The sequence below is a fragment of the Trachurus trachurus genome, assembly GCF_905171665.1.
Source record: "Trachurus trachurus genome assembly, chromosome: 17".
Lineage (NCBI taxonomy): Eukaryota > Metazoa > Chordata > Actinopteri > Carangiformes > Carangidae > Trachurus > Trachurus trachurus.
The window spans coordinates 23,341,099-23,359,091 of record NC_139900.1 but is presented as its reverse complement, the minus strand read 5'-3'; the positions used below and the strand labels follow the sequence as shown (position 1 = coordinate 23,359,091).

General features: G+C 42.2%; 2 protein-coding genes across 3 annotated transcripts; both read right to left on the bottom strand.

Annotated features, from left to right (window-relative positions):
• Positions 1 to 393: 393 nt before the first annotated feature.
• On the bottom strand, positions 394 to 13,485 carry LOC311000387 (phosphatidylinositol 4,5-bisphosphate 3-kinase catalytic subunit alpha isoform). 2 transcript variants are annotated; one of them, XR_014596086.1, is made up of 22 exons: positions 13,122 to 13,485; positions 11,774 to 12,189; positions 11,291 to 11,500; positions 10,897 to 11,147; positions 10,271 to 10,516; positions 9,955 to 10,040; positions 9,744 to 9,849; positions 9,064 to 9,216; positions 8,422 to 8,556; positions 8,062 to 8,186; positions 7,799 to 7,880; positions 7,445 to 7,609; positions 7,222 to 7,325; positions 6,778 to 6,949; positions 5,452 to 5,558; positions 4,978 to 5,099; positions 4,480 to 4,558; positions 4,108 to 4,278; positions 3,831 to 3,948; positions 3,581 to 3,732; positions 3,007 to 3,360; positions 394 to 2,073 (listed from the first exon to the last, which is right to left on the bottom strand). XR_014596086.1 is itself a non-coding variant. In XM_083991083.1 (21 exons), the coding sequence occupies exons 2-21, from the start codon at positions 12,123 to 12,125 to the stop codon at positions 3,090 to 3,092; spliced, it is 3,207 nt and encodes a 1,068-aa protein (XP_083847209.1). In that variant the 5' UTR covers positions 12,126 to 12,189; positions 13,122 to 13,485; the 3' UTR covers positions 394 to 3,089. The 2 variants fall into 2 exon arrangements, 1 of the variants encoding a protein (XP_083847209.1); XM_083991083.1 differs by having other exon boundaries at positions 394 to 3,360.
• Positions 13,486 to 15,386: 1,901 nt separating this feature from the next.
• Positions 15,387 to 16,812, bottom strand: LOC311000000 (calcium-activated potassium channel subunit beta-2-like; the record flags this gene model as incomplete). The annotated part of the gene is made up of 4 exons (XM_083990635.1): positions 15,387 to 15,671; positions 15,941 to 16,136; positions 16,446 to 16,616; positions 16,754 to 16,812. The coding sequence occupies 4 exons, from the start codon at positions 16,810 to 16,812 to the stop codon at positions 15,387 to 15,389; spliced, it is 711 nt and encodes a 236-aa protein (XP_083846761.1).
• Between the last annotated feature and the right edge of the window lie 1,181 nt (positions 16,813 to 17,993).

Here is a 17,993-nt window from a genome sequence, read left to right as displayed (position 1 = left end):
TTTTTATTATAATTTTAAAAAGAATAATAATTAGTGAAGTTGATCAGTAATTTTTCTTTTTTTATCAATTAGACATTTCAGGCGACCCCATTTGAATTTCAGGCGATCCCACATAGGGTCCCGACCCCAAGGTTGAAAAACACTGGTTTATACACACCTACATAGTTCACCTGCTGAAACTTGTTTGTAAATACTAGATTGCGGGGGGGAAAAAAGCCTATGAAGGATTGTTTACATACCGACTCAAGCTTTGTCCCATAGCCTACTGTCAATTTTTATTATGAAGCAAAACAATGTAAAACGTGCCTTGTAAATAGCAGACAGCCTGATAATGTACAATGTACAAACCGAACAACGTAATAAAATAATCTATTTAGACAGGGGGAAATGTTTTTATTCAACAGTACAATAAATGGATGCATACAGTTTATCATCAGACATGGTCATATGAGGATGACTAAAACAAATATCTGAAGAGGGTTTTATGATATATACAGATGGATAGATAACTAACATATGAATTTGGTTCTTTTTTTAAAACATGCAGGGTAGCTTCTTCCTCCTTATTGTGCTTACAGACGTCTACTTAGGGCACCGGATCTCCATTTGACATGAAGACCAGACTCTGACAACAGCATCAAGTCCTTGTCCTTCATTCAACAAATCAACTCTGCTTTGTCATTCATATCGATTCAACAACTAGAAGCTGTCTACTGGGTTCATATGAGGATGGCGCACGTTATAACTGATTCCTCCTTTTTTTTTTTTTTTTTTGGTTAGCAGTTACATATATGAGTTTGCGTACATTTAAAAATACAAAAATATATTACCTCTGTAGTTATTCAAGGAAAGCATTTGCACACATAGTAGCAGTATCAGTATCTGTAACCTTCATTGTGACTTTGTTGTACCCCACGCAAGTAACAAGGTCATTTCTATACATGAAATTCAAGTAAACAACATTAGGTCAAACAAAAAAAAAAGTAGATATTCGAGGACCTCATGCATAATGCAGTGTGAGAAACAGAAAACAACCAGTACAAGTACAAAGGGGAAAAAAAGCATCATTTAGCTAATTCGTCCATAAAAGTTTATGGGGTCGATGGGAGTTTGGGTCCGGCCCACTGCTCTGTATCCTGTACAGAAGCACATGCATGTTGGTAGGATCGGTTTCCTGAGCAGTTTTTAAACCATGAACAGAAATCAACAACAACAACAAAAAAAATCTACTTTCAGACTGACTAAAGTGTCCAGGAAACCGCCCCGTTGGGTATCATTTGGTAAAGCTAGGACATTTACTGACCTCTTATGTGTCTGTGCAGTGAGCGAAATTGCAAAGACTATTCTTTCACACATAAGGGTGACAATCATAGGAAAGAGTAAGGGAAGAAGACACTTGGAAGGTTTCAAAAAAATTCACTTCGGTTTCTTTTCTTTACCTTAAAGTGGCGATCTGGGACCGTGTGGCGAATGTGAGGAGAGAGTCTGTCTTAAATAATCATGTCGTGTGTGATTGAGAACAAGGAGACGCTAGCAAAGCTCAAACATCTCAAACATTTTACGGATGGCTTAGATCGAAACTCCACATAGAAACCTGGTAAGGAGAAGCAAAAGGCAGGGTGGAAAGGCGTTTCTCACAGTTCTTTTTGCTGGGAAGAAGTAGACCATACTGTTACAGTGCAGCACTGTGCAGTTTGTTTGTTTTTTCTTCCATGTACTGTCTGTACAAAGTTCACAGACACACTTCTCTGTGTGAGCATGTCAGGGGAGATGCGTTCTGCTCTCTGCCTCGACATCGACTTCTCACTTTCTTTCTTTTTTTTTTTTCTTTTTTGCAGTATACAGTACATATTAGGATCACAACTTGCATAGTGTAACAGCACAGCATACAAAAGGAACACTACGCATCCTTTTCCACTGCGTTTCTCACCTTAGTCAGCTGAATAATGAAAGAGCAATCCATGATAAGTCATGCAGCCAGCCATCGGAGGGCTTTTCTGCAGTCCATCTGTGTTTCAACTGCATGGGGTCGATGACGAACATTTGTGCCTCTACAGCTGACACAGAATAATACTGATAGACAAAACAAAAACAAACACAAATACTGCAGAGATCAGTGCTATGAGTACACATGAGACTTGGAATAGTAGTGACTATTTTTTTTTTTTTTTTTACAATAAGACTGCTGAGTAGTGGGGTTACACATCTAGTACTTTGGCTCAGTAGAAAATAGACTCAAAAAAAGGAATATGTGCACTGAATGCATACAAGTCTATGGATATACCGCTGTACAAAAGTCAGTTACCTGGCGTGGTGTGATTTCTAAACTAAGGACATGTCGTCTGTCGGCTACAGATAACCAAGTTATTTCAGTTTCTTTGAAAGTGTTAAAAGTGTGTAAGTGTGTTCAGCAACGTGTCCTCTGTCAGACCTGCACTTAGAGTATTGGTGATTGTTTGTACGATGCAAAGAGAACTCTTTCTGTGATTCTGTGCGCACCTGCCAGGCCTCCGTCACCGTGTCTCAGCTGGCCTGGGTTGTGCGCACCGATAACTCCCCCCGTCTTCATCAGTTCAAAATAGCTAGTGGAAATAAGTCTGTTTATATTTAGAAAATGCCAGCTGTGCTCATGGTATAACCACTTCATGATGTTCCTTTCTTAATGCTGATGACTGTAGATGTATTGAAAGGAATTAAAGAAAAATAATAAAATAAAAATTTGCCCACATCAGGTTCGCATGAAGAAGGCCAATAGTCGAGGTCCATTACACTTGTTCAGTTCCTATGAAGAAGACAGATGAAGTCTAACTCCACCCTGCCTTCTTGGGTTCGTAGTGCAGGGAGAAGAAATTCAGACCCCTGTAGGAACAGGAGCATTTAGGCATCATGTCCCTGAAATACGCCCTTCTGAGCACCCTTGCTGTGTGGTGCGCTGGCAGGTTATGTTTCAGAGTCATATGCTGGCAGAAATATTAACCAGGCCTTGCTGTGTTTGGGGAAAAATACCTCTTGCTTCTCATTTTCTTTTGGTTATTAGTGTGCCATCGTTGCTACTAGTCCTTTGCTCCTCTCTTTCCTTAGTTGCAAGTTTAGTTCATGGCGTGCTGGCGGATTGTGTGAAAGATCCAGTCCATCTTGGTAGTCCAGCCGCCGTGGTGAGCGTCGTTCATTTGCTTCATGAAGTAGTCGAGGGCTTCTTGCTCCGTCTTGTCCAGGGCCAAGGTCTTCCTGATGTAAGCGATGTCATCGAATGACTGCAGCTCGGGCATCCCCGAGCCCAGCATCATGGAGAAGAGGTTGATGAATAGGTTGGCATGCTGCCGGATTGCCAGGTACGCTTTGTAGCACATCTCCTGGAACCTGAGGAGCAGAGGGAACAGGACGGAGGCGGTGAGGATATGTAGAGACAGAGAGAAAACAATAACAGACCAGTACGGTCAAGTGGGAAATTCTGCCATTATGAAATCTCAAAAAGCCATAGAAAAATAACCAGATTTAAGCTTTGTGTGTTTTTACGAACTCGCTGATCATTTTTCTTTCCATCCCATGATAACAAACTCAAATCGACTGCTGGTGTTACCTTTCAAACTCCCTCGTTTTGGTGCACTCTTGAGTTCCTTTGCTGATAACGATCAAGAAGTCCTGTGTGAGCACGAAGGGAACACGTTCTCTCTTGTACCCGAACTTCTTCTTTTTGTGATCAAGGAAATGGCCAAAGTCTATGTGGAACAGCTGCAAAAACAAGAGAAAATACAAAATGAAATCATTATAAACGCCACAAAAAGAAAGTGTCTACATAACATGGAAAAAATGCCACATGTTATCTTTACCTGTCCGTCATCTTTGACCATGATGTTGCTATTGTGTCTGTCTCCTATGCCCAGGATAAATGTTGCTACACAGTAGCCTGCACACGACCGTGTAAACAGATCTATGGCCTGGTCGTACCTGAGAGTCAAACAAAAGGTAAATTATTTAGTCTGAGAGAGACTTTACCTTTACTCCAAAAAACAAAAACAAAGGAAAAGCTGTGTTAGTGCTCATATTAGTCATTATGTATCACCACAACCATCTGTACTCCTTATAGAAAAGCAGTGAATTACTCACATCTCTCCCTTGTTCTTATCTTTGAGCCACTGATGCAGTGTGTGGCTGTTGAACTGCAGCGCCCCCTTCAGGCCTCCTTTGCACTGGATCTGCATGATGGTGTGCGAGTTCCTCACCACCTCGATCAAGCCCACACAGTCACCGATAGACAGGCAGCCATACGGCAGCATCCTGTGAAAGGAGGGACAGAAAACAATCCAGAGAGGCAAGAAAATGAGGGCAGCAGTGATGGACTTTATGTTAAATGACCTGAGGTGGCTGGCAAAGGGTTGCCACTAATCTGCATTTGAGCATGGAGAGCAGAACATGAAAGGTCCAGCGCCTGTTAATGTGCGCTTGCATCCTGCTGTCATGGTGAAGTGAAGGGCCTACCTGAGATCAAGGCCTTGGTTCTGCCAGATGTTCTCCATTATCCTAATGATCTGCAGCGTCAGCATGTCCTGCCTCAGATCTGCGGAGGCAGAGAGAGACAAGGAGGTGGATGACAGTGAAGTGAATATTAGCTGCTTAGCTGCTCTTTGATCAACTCCATGATGCAGTATGGTGCAGAGCTGTCAAAGTCAGTTTGGTCAAAGATGGTGCAGCAAAGTGCACGAGCAGCTGCGGGAAAGTGTGATTCAAATAACGTGACTCGGAATTCTGTCTAAAAAGCACAGATGAGGCTGTGTTTGTGTACCACGGGCCGCCCTGCAGGCTTAGACTGAATTATGCTACATGCTCTTTGTGTGTGTGTGAGTGTGAGAGAGAGAAAGAGAGAGGGAGTGTGTGAGAGGGGGGAGAGAGAGATGCAGAGGCAAGGATGGACAGAGAGGGGTAGTGAAGCAGAGAAGTGGAGAGAGAAGTAGGAGAGAAGACACAGGCAGAACTCACCATCTCCATTTTTGAAGATGATTTCGTTGTTTTGAAAGAGCAACTCTGACATCATATCTGGGTTTTCCCAGTTAAGCCACAGAGGTCTCTTGGCTGATGACATCATCCTGCATTCTTCGAGGCTGAAAAACACAGGGATGTGTTTTAAAAGGAGCAAAAACTACAGAAAGGAGGACGTTAAAGTTCTCATTAATTCTGACTGCACTTATGCCTCACAGTACATACGTTACTTCATCCTCACCCAGTCATGTGGACTGGGCTTAGTGTCAAATGAGGCTGTGTTCTCAGAGCAGCGAAGCGAGTACATCATGTCCCAAATGTACTTATACACACAAAATCAAACACATATTTTATATAACTGATAGTGTTTTTGGCCTTGAAGAGGGAAAGGCAAGAGCACCACCTGCAGAGGAAATAAACATTAAATGCCAAGCATCTAAGAGGACAGAGTTAGACAAGAGAGTATAGATGTACCGGAGGTTTCCCAGCTGATGTGCCGGGTTCAGTGGGGAGGTGAAGTTCTGCAGTGCATCCATGTAGTCAGGTCTTCTCATCTGCTCCACCAGAAACTTCATTTGAACCTTGGAGAAGATAAACACAAGTATCAGTTAGTCGACATGGAGCTGCTGGAGCTGCTGGTGAATATGCAGCAAGTGAAGACACCTTACTGCTGCTTTTCTTCAGCAAAATCATTAACCTATCACAGTGAGGTAATGCTGCTTCAAGGAGGGCTTTGGGGTAAATGCATGCACCCTCTAGTGGCCATGTCAGAGCTCTTGGCATAAACCAGTGATAATAGCTCGAGAGAAATCGAGAGAAACCTATGGCTGATCTAGAAAGCAGAGTAGATATTTATCAGTTTTGATGGTCAACTGTTAGTTATCAGATAATATTGAGTTGGGATACATTAAGTCAGTTAGCTTGTTCACTAGCTAACTAATATATCATCTTGGACAATTAGCAAATTAGTTAGCGGCTAAAACCTTCTGTAGCCCAAAACTGGAGATGATGATTAACATTATTTACTTTGTCTGATGTATAAAATTATAAGCTTTTTGTATTATTAGTCTGCAAGTCTGCAAAAGTGTCCAGTGCATTTAGTTTTCTGTCGTTTTCCTTTCCTATTTTACCTCGATTTATGAGTTCACTCTAATATTTTAGTAACTAATGTCCTGTCTTCTGGTTCTGCATTAATGTGCACTTGCTGTAATGTTTAACTAAACTCAACATATCCTCTCTTCGTGACAGTTCCGGTAGCTCAGATCGCATAATATTTCACTTCACTAAAAGGCTTTTACTGTGAAGCATCTATAACAAGTGTCTACCTTCATTAACAGCAGTTTAACATCAAGAGGGCACAGCACAGTGCAGCCGGTTAGAATAAAACAGTACATGAAAACTGCATTCCTGTTTAACAGAAAAGTCCAAGGGGAGCTGATGCCAATGGTAATTCTGTGGAAATTAAGATTTTGTTAAATGTACCATCCCAACATTAAAGCACAGGTAGCAATAATTCACTTATTTTCACCCCTGGCCATATTGGGAACTATGCTTTAATTAAGTGCCAGCTTTCATTTCATTTCTGTATTTATTTTCTGCATTAATCTTTGGCTATTACAGTTGGGATGGCTCCATTTTTTCAGCACGTATTACCCTGGTTTAGTTTAACTATTTTTAGCTGGAAAACACACTGAAGGCAGCTCTACTTCGTTGTGGCACTGCTCTGGCCAGATTGGTCCAGATGTTGTCAAGATTAACCTCAACGATTCACTGGATCAAAATTAACAGCTGTTGGATTACCTTCTGTGCCTCATCTTTTTTCTCCTGTTTGAGGAGGTCAGTGAGATTGATGAGCTTCTCCATGGCCTCCACCTGCCTGCTCAAGTGCTTCAGATACATGCCACAGGCCCGGCAGTACGACTCCAGCAGCAGGCCGAACCGCTGGCTCACTGTCTTGTTGTGCATCTCTGACCTGCAAAAAAGAAAAAAAAAAGAAAAGAAAAACACATTAAAAGGTTGTTTGTACCCCACAGGAAAATGTCTGCGAGCCTCCACAGATACCGTACTCAGACTCTCAGTATCCTAAACACTGACTGACATGTTTTTAGAGAACTTTCAACATAATTTGGGACAAGATAATTAAGTGACATTCAAACAAGAATTTAACCTTTAAGTTACACACACACACACACACAGCTCTAACTTACTAAATGATGCCCCTTTAAAAAACAAAAAACAACTCACTTTAAATGCCAGAAGAAGAAATGTCCTATCCTCTGATTGGTTAGTGCCTTTTTCAGCAGGAAGCGTGCAAGTGGGTTATCAAGGTACTGTTCATACTTAAGGACCTGTAAACATAGAAAACACAAAAACATTGTTATTTGTTTAAAAACATCTTTGCAGAAGAACTCGCTATAATTCACTATATTCACTGACATATTCATGGAAAAATAAAGATGAAACGCACCTGAACTAGTTGAATGAGGTACTGAGAAAGTTTGTCATCAGTTAGATATTTATCAAGGCACTTAACGGCAAAGTCTCTGATCATTGGATCAGGGAAGTTACAATCCAGCAACTCCATGGCTTGTTCTGGCTTGATAGCAGGCCAGTCCTTCAGAAGGCAATACATCTGTAATGAAAGATAGTCATTTTCAATTCAAACAACCCTACAGTGCATGACACAGTGTGTTATTGTGCACTATCGGTACAAAGATCAGCTGACCTGCATTAGTACAACAACCAAGTGGAGCACATATCCACTACACCACGTGATGTCCTTCAAAACAAAGGCGTGTCAGCCACAGAAACCCGAGCTTACCTGTGCAACCTCATCTCTGGAGTTCCATTTCACAGCCAAGAGGATCTTGGGAAGGATCTCGGGCATATTGACACAGTCTTGTCTGGAAGCAATTTGGAGATAAAAATAAATTGGTTTCATAATATCTAGGTGATTATGAAAGCAGAAGGACTTTTGTGTAATCAAATGGTTTTTTGATAACAGGATGCTAAGATTTGAACCGAAAAGACCCCTAATAAAGCCTCACACCCATATATAACCGTTTACTAACACAAACACATTACCTGTGCCTCCACAGAAAGTCTTTCTCCTGCTCAGTGATCTCAGACAGCGGGTCTCTGGTGCCCACCTGCCGTAGCTGCTCATTGTCACTGTCAGTCAGGGGGTTGTCACGTGCCAGTCTGTTACTCTATGAAACACAGTTTCATAAAAAAATTACTAAACAATGTTGACCCCACATTGACGTGTACAGGGACTTGTGCTATGTCACTAGAAACCTATATGTGAATAAAACAATGACAGGACGTCCCTCTCTGTTAGGCGAGTGCACTAAGATGTGACAGCAGCTCACTATGAAAATCAAATATCATGACCAATATGTTAAGTGAAGCAGAAGACATAATGAAAAATGCCTGTCAACTTACCAAACCGGTGTGGCAGTAATTAAAGCCAAGCTCTCTGGATATATTCCAGTTTGCATGGTCTTCAACGGTAGCCATATCAGGAAACTTGACAGGGCAACTGAAATGGTCGAACTCGAGCTCAAGACAGGGAGTTTCCTACATGTTGAGAAAGAGAGTTGGAAAGGGAAAGGACATGCAAAGTGTTTATTGCATTCAAAGAACAATGATAAATTAATTAAGCGGGATAAGAAGCTTGGTTGCTTAAATCTAGGCAGCTTAAATCCAGCTCTGAAACTCTACAACTCGATTAAAACCAGGCCCTGAGGCTTACACAAGGTCCGTAGCAGACATAAGCGTAATAATATTTATACAACTTAAAATTGCAGGGAAAAGTTTAACTTGCTCTTTAATGTTTCATGAGGGTCCATTCTGATCCTTATCACTAAGAAAGAAATCGTCCCTGTTTACTTACATTTTAAATTATATATTAAATCTTATATTCAGAACAAAAAAAACACCTCCAGGGTAGATCCAAGGACAGTACTATTACATTAAGAACCAATCAATCATCTCAATATTTGCTCTTAAAAATAAGAGATCCACTGCTGCAAACACAAACACTGAGTAAGCATTATATTCAGAAAGCTGACATTTGCAGTTCACCTTGTTGGGGTTAGAGCCTGTGACGCCGATAGGGTTGAGCAGGTCCTCCAGGCCGTGTGGAACAGGCCACAGGTTGAGAGCCATCTTCCCTGCTACCAGTGTGTGGGTGTAGTCAAACAGGTTGATGTTGCCCCAGGCAAGAGGACAGTGCTCCTACAGGAAAATACCAGCAAGATGATGCAGATGAAGATGATTAAACAGGAAACAGCTCTGGGCTATGAAACAGACAGGTGCAGCGCAGAACACAAGAAGTTGTTTACTTTGAAACCAACGTTAACAGACTGTTAAGCGCTTTGACTCATCAAATGACGAAGCTGCATCTTAACGTTCAAGGATCTTAGAGCAACATTTCAGCCCATCATTTTTTAAAGATTTCATTAATTCACAGGCCATTGTGTGTTTTTCAGTCATTAAAACATTGTGAATGACTTTTTATATGATAAATAAACAATTTCTACGGCTGCCAATGCACATTAAAAGCTTTCCGCTGGTGATTCATGGGTGACCTTTAATGTGTCAGTCACATGCATCAACCAAGCATAACATCCTCTTCTGCGCACCTGCAGCAACTCCTTAGCAGGATAACCAAATTTACTGTTCCGATAAACAAACAGTAGTGTTACCGCATCAACCTCAAACTTAATAGCTTCGATGTAGTATTTCAGCCTTTCACTGCTAACCTCTTTTGCTCCCTTCCTCCCTTTCACGGAGCAGATGGAGAGACAGAGTCGGGCAGCACGGGGGATGTCTGGAATGTACATGTCGTAGTTAAGCCACTCATTCCACCTGAAAATAAACACGGAAACAACCGTTACCACGATTAATACTATTACTGTTGCAAATCTGAGTGAAATCCCCGAGTATACAACACCATTCTTCTTTGTGTACTACCTGGGATTCGAACAGGGAACCCGCTGGGTGTTGACATTGTCACACAACTGCTCTCCACCGTGGTATATCCCAGTCCTAACGTAGATCTAGAGCAGTCACAAGAACAGCAAATTAATATATTCATCCACTGAGTGTTAAAGTCTTTCTGGATGCATCACATGAAGGACATTGTCTTCAGATAAGCTCCAAGGTGATGGAGATGAGAGATTTCAGTCAGGATCTATCTTAGTCAGACTAGAACAAAGCAGAGAATCTTTGAAGAAGAAAACAGACAAGGTAGTCACAGCACCACACGGATGCGCTAATGCATTTATACCTTGTCAATGTCTCTGATGTTGACATTGACATAAGTGGCGCACAGTATCCTGATCCTCAGCGTTCCATTGATAGTCCACAGAGCCTTGGTGGCTGTTTCCCCATTCATGTAGGGAGTCGCTGTGGATATTCGCCTTGCGTAAGACGGCATGGTGAAGTTGTCCATGGGCAGCTGGGAGTACAGGCTGTCTTTTGCCATTAGCATCAAGTTGGGCATCCGTCCCAGCATGATACAGCTGCGCACATACTGTCGAGGGCAGAGAAAGTGACATTTTGAAGTGGCTGTGACTGTGACTTTCAGAAACTGTTCATTCTGTTTGACATTTTAAAAAGGAATTCACACGATTACTAGGTTTGTCAACATGTATATTATATATTATTGGATTTTACAATTACAACTCAGCAATAACTGAAACATCCAGCATTTTGTTCTTTATATCCTGTGATATGTATGGCGTGTTCCTGAAGAAGCACATTCAACGGGCAGCAGATTTTCACATAAATTTCATTTCATGTCATAAATGTCAAGCGTGTTTGAATTAGATGATAATTTGACATGAAGTGGATCGCTCCCCCTAGAAGTACAATAGCATCAGATGCAGCTAAGCTGAGAATAAATTAGATTACCTTGTACTGACTCAGAGGGTATTTCTCCAGTAAGTACTCATCGCAGCCGCACACTTTGAGGATGTACTTTCCCTGATACTCCTGCACACACATCTTCAGCTGCTCCTGGGAGAGCAACATGCTGCGCGTCTTCTTACGGATGGCTTCTGCAATCACCTGCTCTGGCACATAGTCATGGTTGATCTTCAGGGTATACTTCTGTTTGTCATTGCTGGGCGACACTATAACCCAGATGACCACAATGATTTGACCTGAGAGAAAGAAAATAAAACATTTGGTTATCATTTTCCATCCACCGAGAAAATATAAAATGGAAAAAAATGTGAATGTTTATAAAGAATATTATGATATTTTTATTGCAGTGCTGGCCAGAGCGTGCAGTAAAATGCCTCACCTTTATCTAGCTTGTTATAGATGTGCCTGGGAAGTTCTACCGACGATTCTACATTGGGAGGGTACACGTATAAAGCTCTACTGTGGGGTCCGTTACTGTCTCTGAGGTCCACAGCCTCTTTGCAAACATTTAAAATGTTCCTTCTGAAGTCTTGTACTTCTGGGTCTTTCACCAAATCAAACTCACATATGGGCATTCCAATGGCAAAACCTACGAGGAGAAACAAGTGATTAATAAAAAATAAAAAATTGTTGCAAATCCTTTAACCTCTGAATGCGTTAACAGAAATATTAACATATGAAATAATAATGCATTGCAATTACATCATGGCATAATATATGTTGTGACCGGCTAAATCCATTGGTATTATGTTAATCCTCCTCACTGTGGCTAATGACATTGCCAAGGCCAACGGTTGTCAAAGTACATCACTGTATAGTTAGTGTGTTGTTTTGTAACTGCATAACATGTCAAGGATTATACCTATCTCTCTGTTGAGAATTTTCTCTTCCCTGTTGCCTACTGGCTCAATAACTTTGAGAAAGGCCTGGAAGAGCCTGAGATCGCACAACCTCCTGGTCTCATCGTAAAACTCCTCCCGCTCTGCCTCTTGGGTGACACTGACAAAGATGTAGGAGCTCTCCTCCTGCAGCAGATGGTGAAGAGGGTACTTCCTGGCTTCTTTGAAAAGCTCATGCTTGACTGTGATCAGTGTGGCCTCCCGGAGGCACTCCAATGTGAGAATCATGCCATTTGGCAGAAGGCAGTCCACTAGGATGCTGGGGGGCATCAAGTGCATCCCCCATAGTTCTCCGGAGGAGGGTCTGGGAGGCATGGTTGTGCCAGGAAATCTGCTCTTTTCAGAGTCTGGTAATTATCAGATGAGCGATGTCAACCAACTGCGAGAAAGAAGGAAACAGAAAATGATATAAGAACCACTGCCTTATGTACAACCATACAAAAATGCGGGTGGTAAATATTTGACTTCAGTGATGGTGATCTGTATGAACATAATATGTAAATGTTAAATACACTCCCAAGTTAAGATGGGTTTCCAAAAGTTTTAAACAGTCTGTAATTACAAACTAGGACAATAACTGTAGGACCACTGTGTATTGCTTTGGTGTTTTGAGTTCACCACTGCTCTAATGTAAAAGATACGTTGGTTCAGGTTGACACATAATGGCAAAACATTTACGTCAACTGTGACGATTCATTTTACAGCCGATCAAGATGTCAATGACGTTCATTTGTTTATTACAACGTTAGCACTGAAGCTAATGACCGCACCACTTGTCACTAAATTAGGCAGATAAGAGCCTTTCACTTTCATATTTTTTTTCTTTTAAACTAAGGCTCAGTGAGTAACAAAAAGAAAGGAAAAACAGAGGGCGATGACGGACTGATCAAATCCACCGGTGACGAATGAAAGGACTTCAACATTCATGTAAACAAACTTGTTAGCTAACAGGAATTTCCCACACATTATTGAACTGTGGCTAACGCGGCTAAGGTTTAGCTTTTAGCCCGGGCTTGACCTGGACTAGTCAAAACACTGTATTACTGCCTGGTGGGTGTAATATGAGGTGTTATTTGTTTATTCATGTCGGCTAACTAGCTAACCGTGCTAGCCGGGCTCACTCAGCAGATCAATGTCATTTGAAATATGAAAACCTGGACTCACATACGAGCCGCTGCTGTGAGAGTGACGGTGCCACACTGTCGGGCTGCGACCACATAAGTTTGTCGTGTGGTGGGTGTTTTTAAATAACATTGCAGAAGGCGAACACACAACATAACGTGAGAGAAAAACAAATATATATATCGCTACCTGTGTCAGTTTAGCTGACGCCAACCGGTTAGCCGCGGAGCCAGTCAGCACAGTCATTAGCAGCAGCGGCTAGCCGAGTAAATCCCATCCGCGCCCGCCGCTCGGTGAGTGTGGAGCAGCGGCGGTGCTAGGCGGCTAGCTGCTCCCACCTTACTTCATCCACACAATGGTGCTGACGGGCCGGGACAGTCCCGCTGCTGGAGGGAGAACACACGTCCCTATCTCCCGGTGGTGTTGTCAATACGCTGTCGTGGAAAGGCTGTACAATACTTCATGATGTTGTTCATCGTGCTGTCCAGAAAACACCCCCAACACAACACAGTTTGGTAGCAGCAGCACGTTAGCTCCACACGGCTAGCTGCCCTGGTCGAGGACGGCTAGCAGCAGGCTCATCATCATCATCATGGACCGCCCTCTCCCACTCACTCTCTCTCTCTCTCTCTCTCTCACTCACACAACAACAGTGTGAGTTTAGCTGGTGTGGAGGACAGTTTGTCATGAGATGAGACAGGGGAATTAACGGGAAACCGCTTGTTCACTGTTTTTCTTCGACGGGAGATGAAACGCCTATTGAGAAATACCACTAAAAGAGCACATGAGGGGGAAAAGAAACACAGTCGGAGTTGTTGTGTTGTTACAGTCATACGCAGAGCCCAGAGCAAATTCTTAATGCAGCATGTGCGTGGTTGGATGGATGGATGTCCCGGCCCTTAAATTTTATAATTATTTCTGTCATCATCACTGGAACATGATCCCATGACCTTACAATACACAGGTAAGGGTAATTATGTGTTAATACATGATATAACCTGTGGGACACCATGGATTTACCGTCACACTGTGTTTTTTAAGGTAATTAACCTGTGGTAATTACACACTGATGCTGTGAAACTGTCACATACCACACAAGCCTCTGAGTAGGCCACTACAATAATATTATAACACTTGAGCACGTGGTGCAGCCCCACAGGATATATGGTGTATTACCACAGCACACTGTGTCTACCACAGAAGAATAGAGAGAATCTGGATTGATTAGAAGTCTGCCATGCATGTAGATTTAGACATAGCCTAATGCATTTTATTGTTTCTACACAGCCCAGCTACTGTGATGATAAAACTACATGACAACAATGGAATTCAGTGGAAATAAGGCAGAGGAATTATGATCAGTAAAGAAGTAATAAATGCCCATTGCTCAGTGGTTGAGCAAACAAGACAAGGAGAGGGATATTCTCTGAAAATTATGACCCACCATCATCCATTCAGCACTATCACATATCACTGTGTGTTTTACTGCAGATTAAATTGTTATAAATCATTGAAAAACATTTTATTCAGCCCTTGCTTGTCATGTGCTTTCTAAATATCCTAAGGGCAACTGGTCAACAACTGCTGAGCCACAGTGGGTGATGCAGTGCAACTGTAAACTCATCACTATGACAGAAGGAGTGGATGAAGGTGGATGCATTAATAGCTGTAGCCTACTGAAAGTGTCAGGGCTCCAGACTAACTTTTTTTTTACTAGGAGCACAGTGGCCCCTAACTTAAAATTTAAGGAGCACAAGCAGAAAATTTAAGGGCACAAACCATAAATTGCAAAGCAAATATTCACATTTCTCTTATTATTCACCTTTTCATTCATCATCCTCAAACACTGGCCTTTCACTTGTAATGCCAGATTCCAGATTCATGAGTTTCTCCCTCCCAGGTTTTACCAGTGTTAAAAGAAAAATAGCAAATGTACTGGTTGCACATGTGCAAGTATATGAAAAATTGACTTGCATCGTCTCATATTTGTGTGTGTGTTGTGTTGGTCATTGTGTAGGCTATTAGTCATCTGATAATCAAAAAATAGGAACGTTTGTGAAAATTCTCGGTCATAGGTTGGTATTATCATACAAGTGTCATAACAAGCTCATACTCATATTAACCAGTTTACAGGCAGAAAAAAACTCCCTTGTAAACACTGAACTTCAGAACAGTCTACAATGCTGTAACACCATGCAAAAATCCAACCATACTTTTCCCTGTATAACAGCGAGTTATGTGTCTGACAGGTTCCGCCTCGGAACATTCAGTTCACTTTTATAAACAGTCACATCCTCAGCCCGGAGTGAGAGTCAGCTGCTCCAAATATCTTAGCTGAAGGGGAAAGTTTGCAAGAGGTCATAGCAAGGTTGTTCTTTTCAAACAATCCCTTTCATGTCATATGTCCATCACCGAAGCGCCATATGTTTGGCTTTCGCAGCTGCTGCACGCATTTCACCTCTTGATCTTCCCTATCTCCTCACACAGCCTGGAGAGATACTGTGTGAGCTTCACCATCACGATGATGAGGGCCCCCCCTGTGAGCATGCAGGAGGGCCAGAGCAACGAGTGGAAGACGACGCGGTGGTCGTACAGCCGGGTCAGGAGAACCGTCTCCTGCTGCTCGCCGGGGTCGTAGTAACAGGGGACCTGCTGGCTCACCTTCAGTCGCTCCGAGATGTTCATGATCATGGTGTGCATGGCAACGGTGTCCTTCTGACACCTGGGCACGTAGAAACACTGCAAGGACAGGATTGAAGGACACTGGGTTTATCTCAACAGCAATCAGTCATAGGCTACTTTTTGCTTTGGCGATTGATTGGGGCTCTTGACTTTCACATATCATCTTTTAGCTTGACCAGAGGAAAAAAAAATCCAAATCCTATCAGCTAAAATGTTCTGCATCAAGAGCAGAGAACATCTATAACCAGGCCAACATCTGACAGACGCTGTAAACATTTGAAACGGTTCAGTAATTCCCTGTATTTTCCCTCTGGCGCAGTACTCACTTCAGAGCTGGCGTCCTGGGTCTCTTCATTGTGAGATAAACGGCTGACACGGCCCGTGTTATTGACGCTCACGTAGACCTGCAGACAGGGGTATTTGGAGACTCTCCAGCAGTCTGACCCACAGTTGTAGGAACAGTTCATGTCTGCTGTGACCGTGGAGTTGAGAACAATACACACACCCTCCTCTGTCCATACACTGTGTTGACATTTAAACGAAGATCAAATTTAATGGAAAAACAAAAACGAGACAAAAAGCATTTATGTGTGTGTGTCGGGGGAGGTGGGTTGAAGGGGGGGGGGTTCACAGTAAATCAACTTGGTTTGGGCTACAATTTGTTCCTGAAAATCTGGTTTCATGAAGTATTTATTTTTTGCAATTTTCAGGATGAGAGAGCACCAAAACAGTTTGTCAACAAGCACATTTGCTGAATAAAACATGTCCTGAGAGGAATATCAAAGTTAACTCCCGTATGTGGTGTCAAAAACAGACTTAAGAGGACTGTACCTGTCTGCATATGAGCGTAATATGGTGATCCCCAGCACAAAGTACATCATGACTGATGACAGGATCATTCCAAGTCCAAGGAAAATGGCTCGATCTTCACCAGGCTTCAGGGCTGTCACCGTCTTCTTCTTATCCAATAAATCCACCTCACGGAATTTCTGGTAGATTGACCTGAATGATGATGGAAAAGTCGTATAATAGGAGGAATCATTATTTAAGAGACATAAAAATCAAAGTGCATGTAAATCCCCTTTTAACCTCAGTATTTTAAGTCAATTTTCAGGCCTGATATGGTATAAACCTGTTACCTCCTCTCATTTCCTCCCCCCGATCCTGCAGCATTTCTGGCCCCTGCCACAAAAAACATCTTTCCTGATGATCCACGTCCTCCTTTGCTCACAGAAGACGAACGGAACGATTGTTGAAAAGACCTGGGAGGAATTACAACCAATTGTATATATAGCTGTGATCAATCAAAGGAGTTCTTACACTGACATTAACTTTCACTACAAGGATCAGAAACGACTGCAACACAAATCTCAAGCTGGTGGGTTACAAAACAAAGAGAAGGACAAATCATACTGTACCTTTGGTGCATATTTGCTGTTAGTTAAGATGTCCAGATTTGTACAAAAAGAAAGAATAATATAGCCTACGTCTCCTTACAACCCCACACACAGCAGTCTCTGATTATCTGAGGATTATGATGTGCTGGGACAGGAAGCACCCATGATATGGTGGACTTCACCGGGTAAACATCTCATTTTGAACACAAAGAAAATGCTACAAAGGGTAAACAAGATGACAGATAGCCACAGATGAAAGATGTTAATGACGATGAGAGAACAGCCTACCTGCTGTATCCTGAACTCTTCAGCTGTCAACACCTTGCATTTGCCTCCTCTGGTTCTCTGCAGGTCCTACAATTGGGAGAAAACAAGCACTGTATTCAATACTGCACATGCAGCTTTGGGTACCATAAATAACATTAGCCTTAATTCAGATGCAAATGAATGGGCGACTGAGACATTATGAAGAATTGACTCTGGGTCGGCTAAGGGTTAGAATCAAGGTGAGGGTCGATGCAAACCCACTCAAGAGATTGCCAGGGATTCTTTCAAAAGCACACTTTGGAACAAATGCGCTTACATGGCTGTGTTATTGTGGTCATTTGTTCATATCAAATAATGTCAGGTATCAAAAATGTGCTCCGTCATGAGCCAGTCAATAATCAAGTCCTATTGTTTATTGACTCCCCTTCAGAAGCAGAATGATCAGTAGAGAAAGGCTTAGATTTTTGTATTTCTGGACATACTGTAGCCATTATTCAGTTCTCTAACATTTTTGTTTTTTGCGGGGGATGATGACCTCACCAGAGAGCTGGAAGCGAAATTGCCGAAAAACAAGCCAACAAGTTCCTTTTAGACGAGTAATTTCCTTATTGTATTACATTCCCAGCTGCTTAGGGGAAATCTTGCTGTGAGGCAACCCCCGTCATGACACAAGACATCTGCAGAAAAACCATAAATGTTATCTGCATTCATGCTT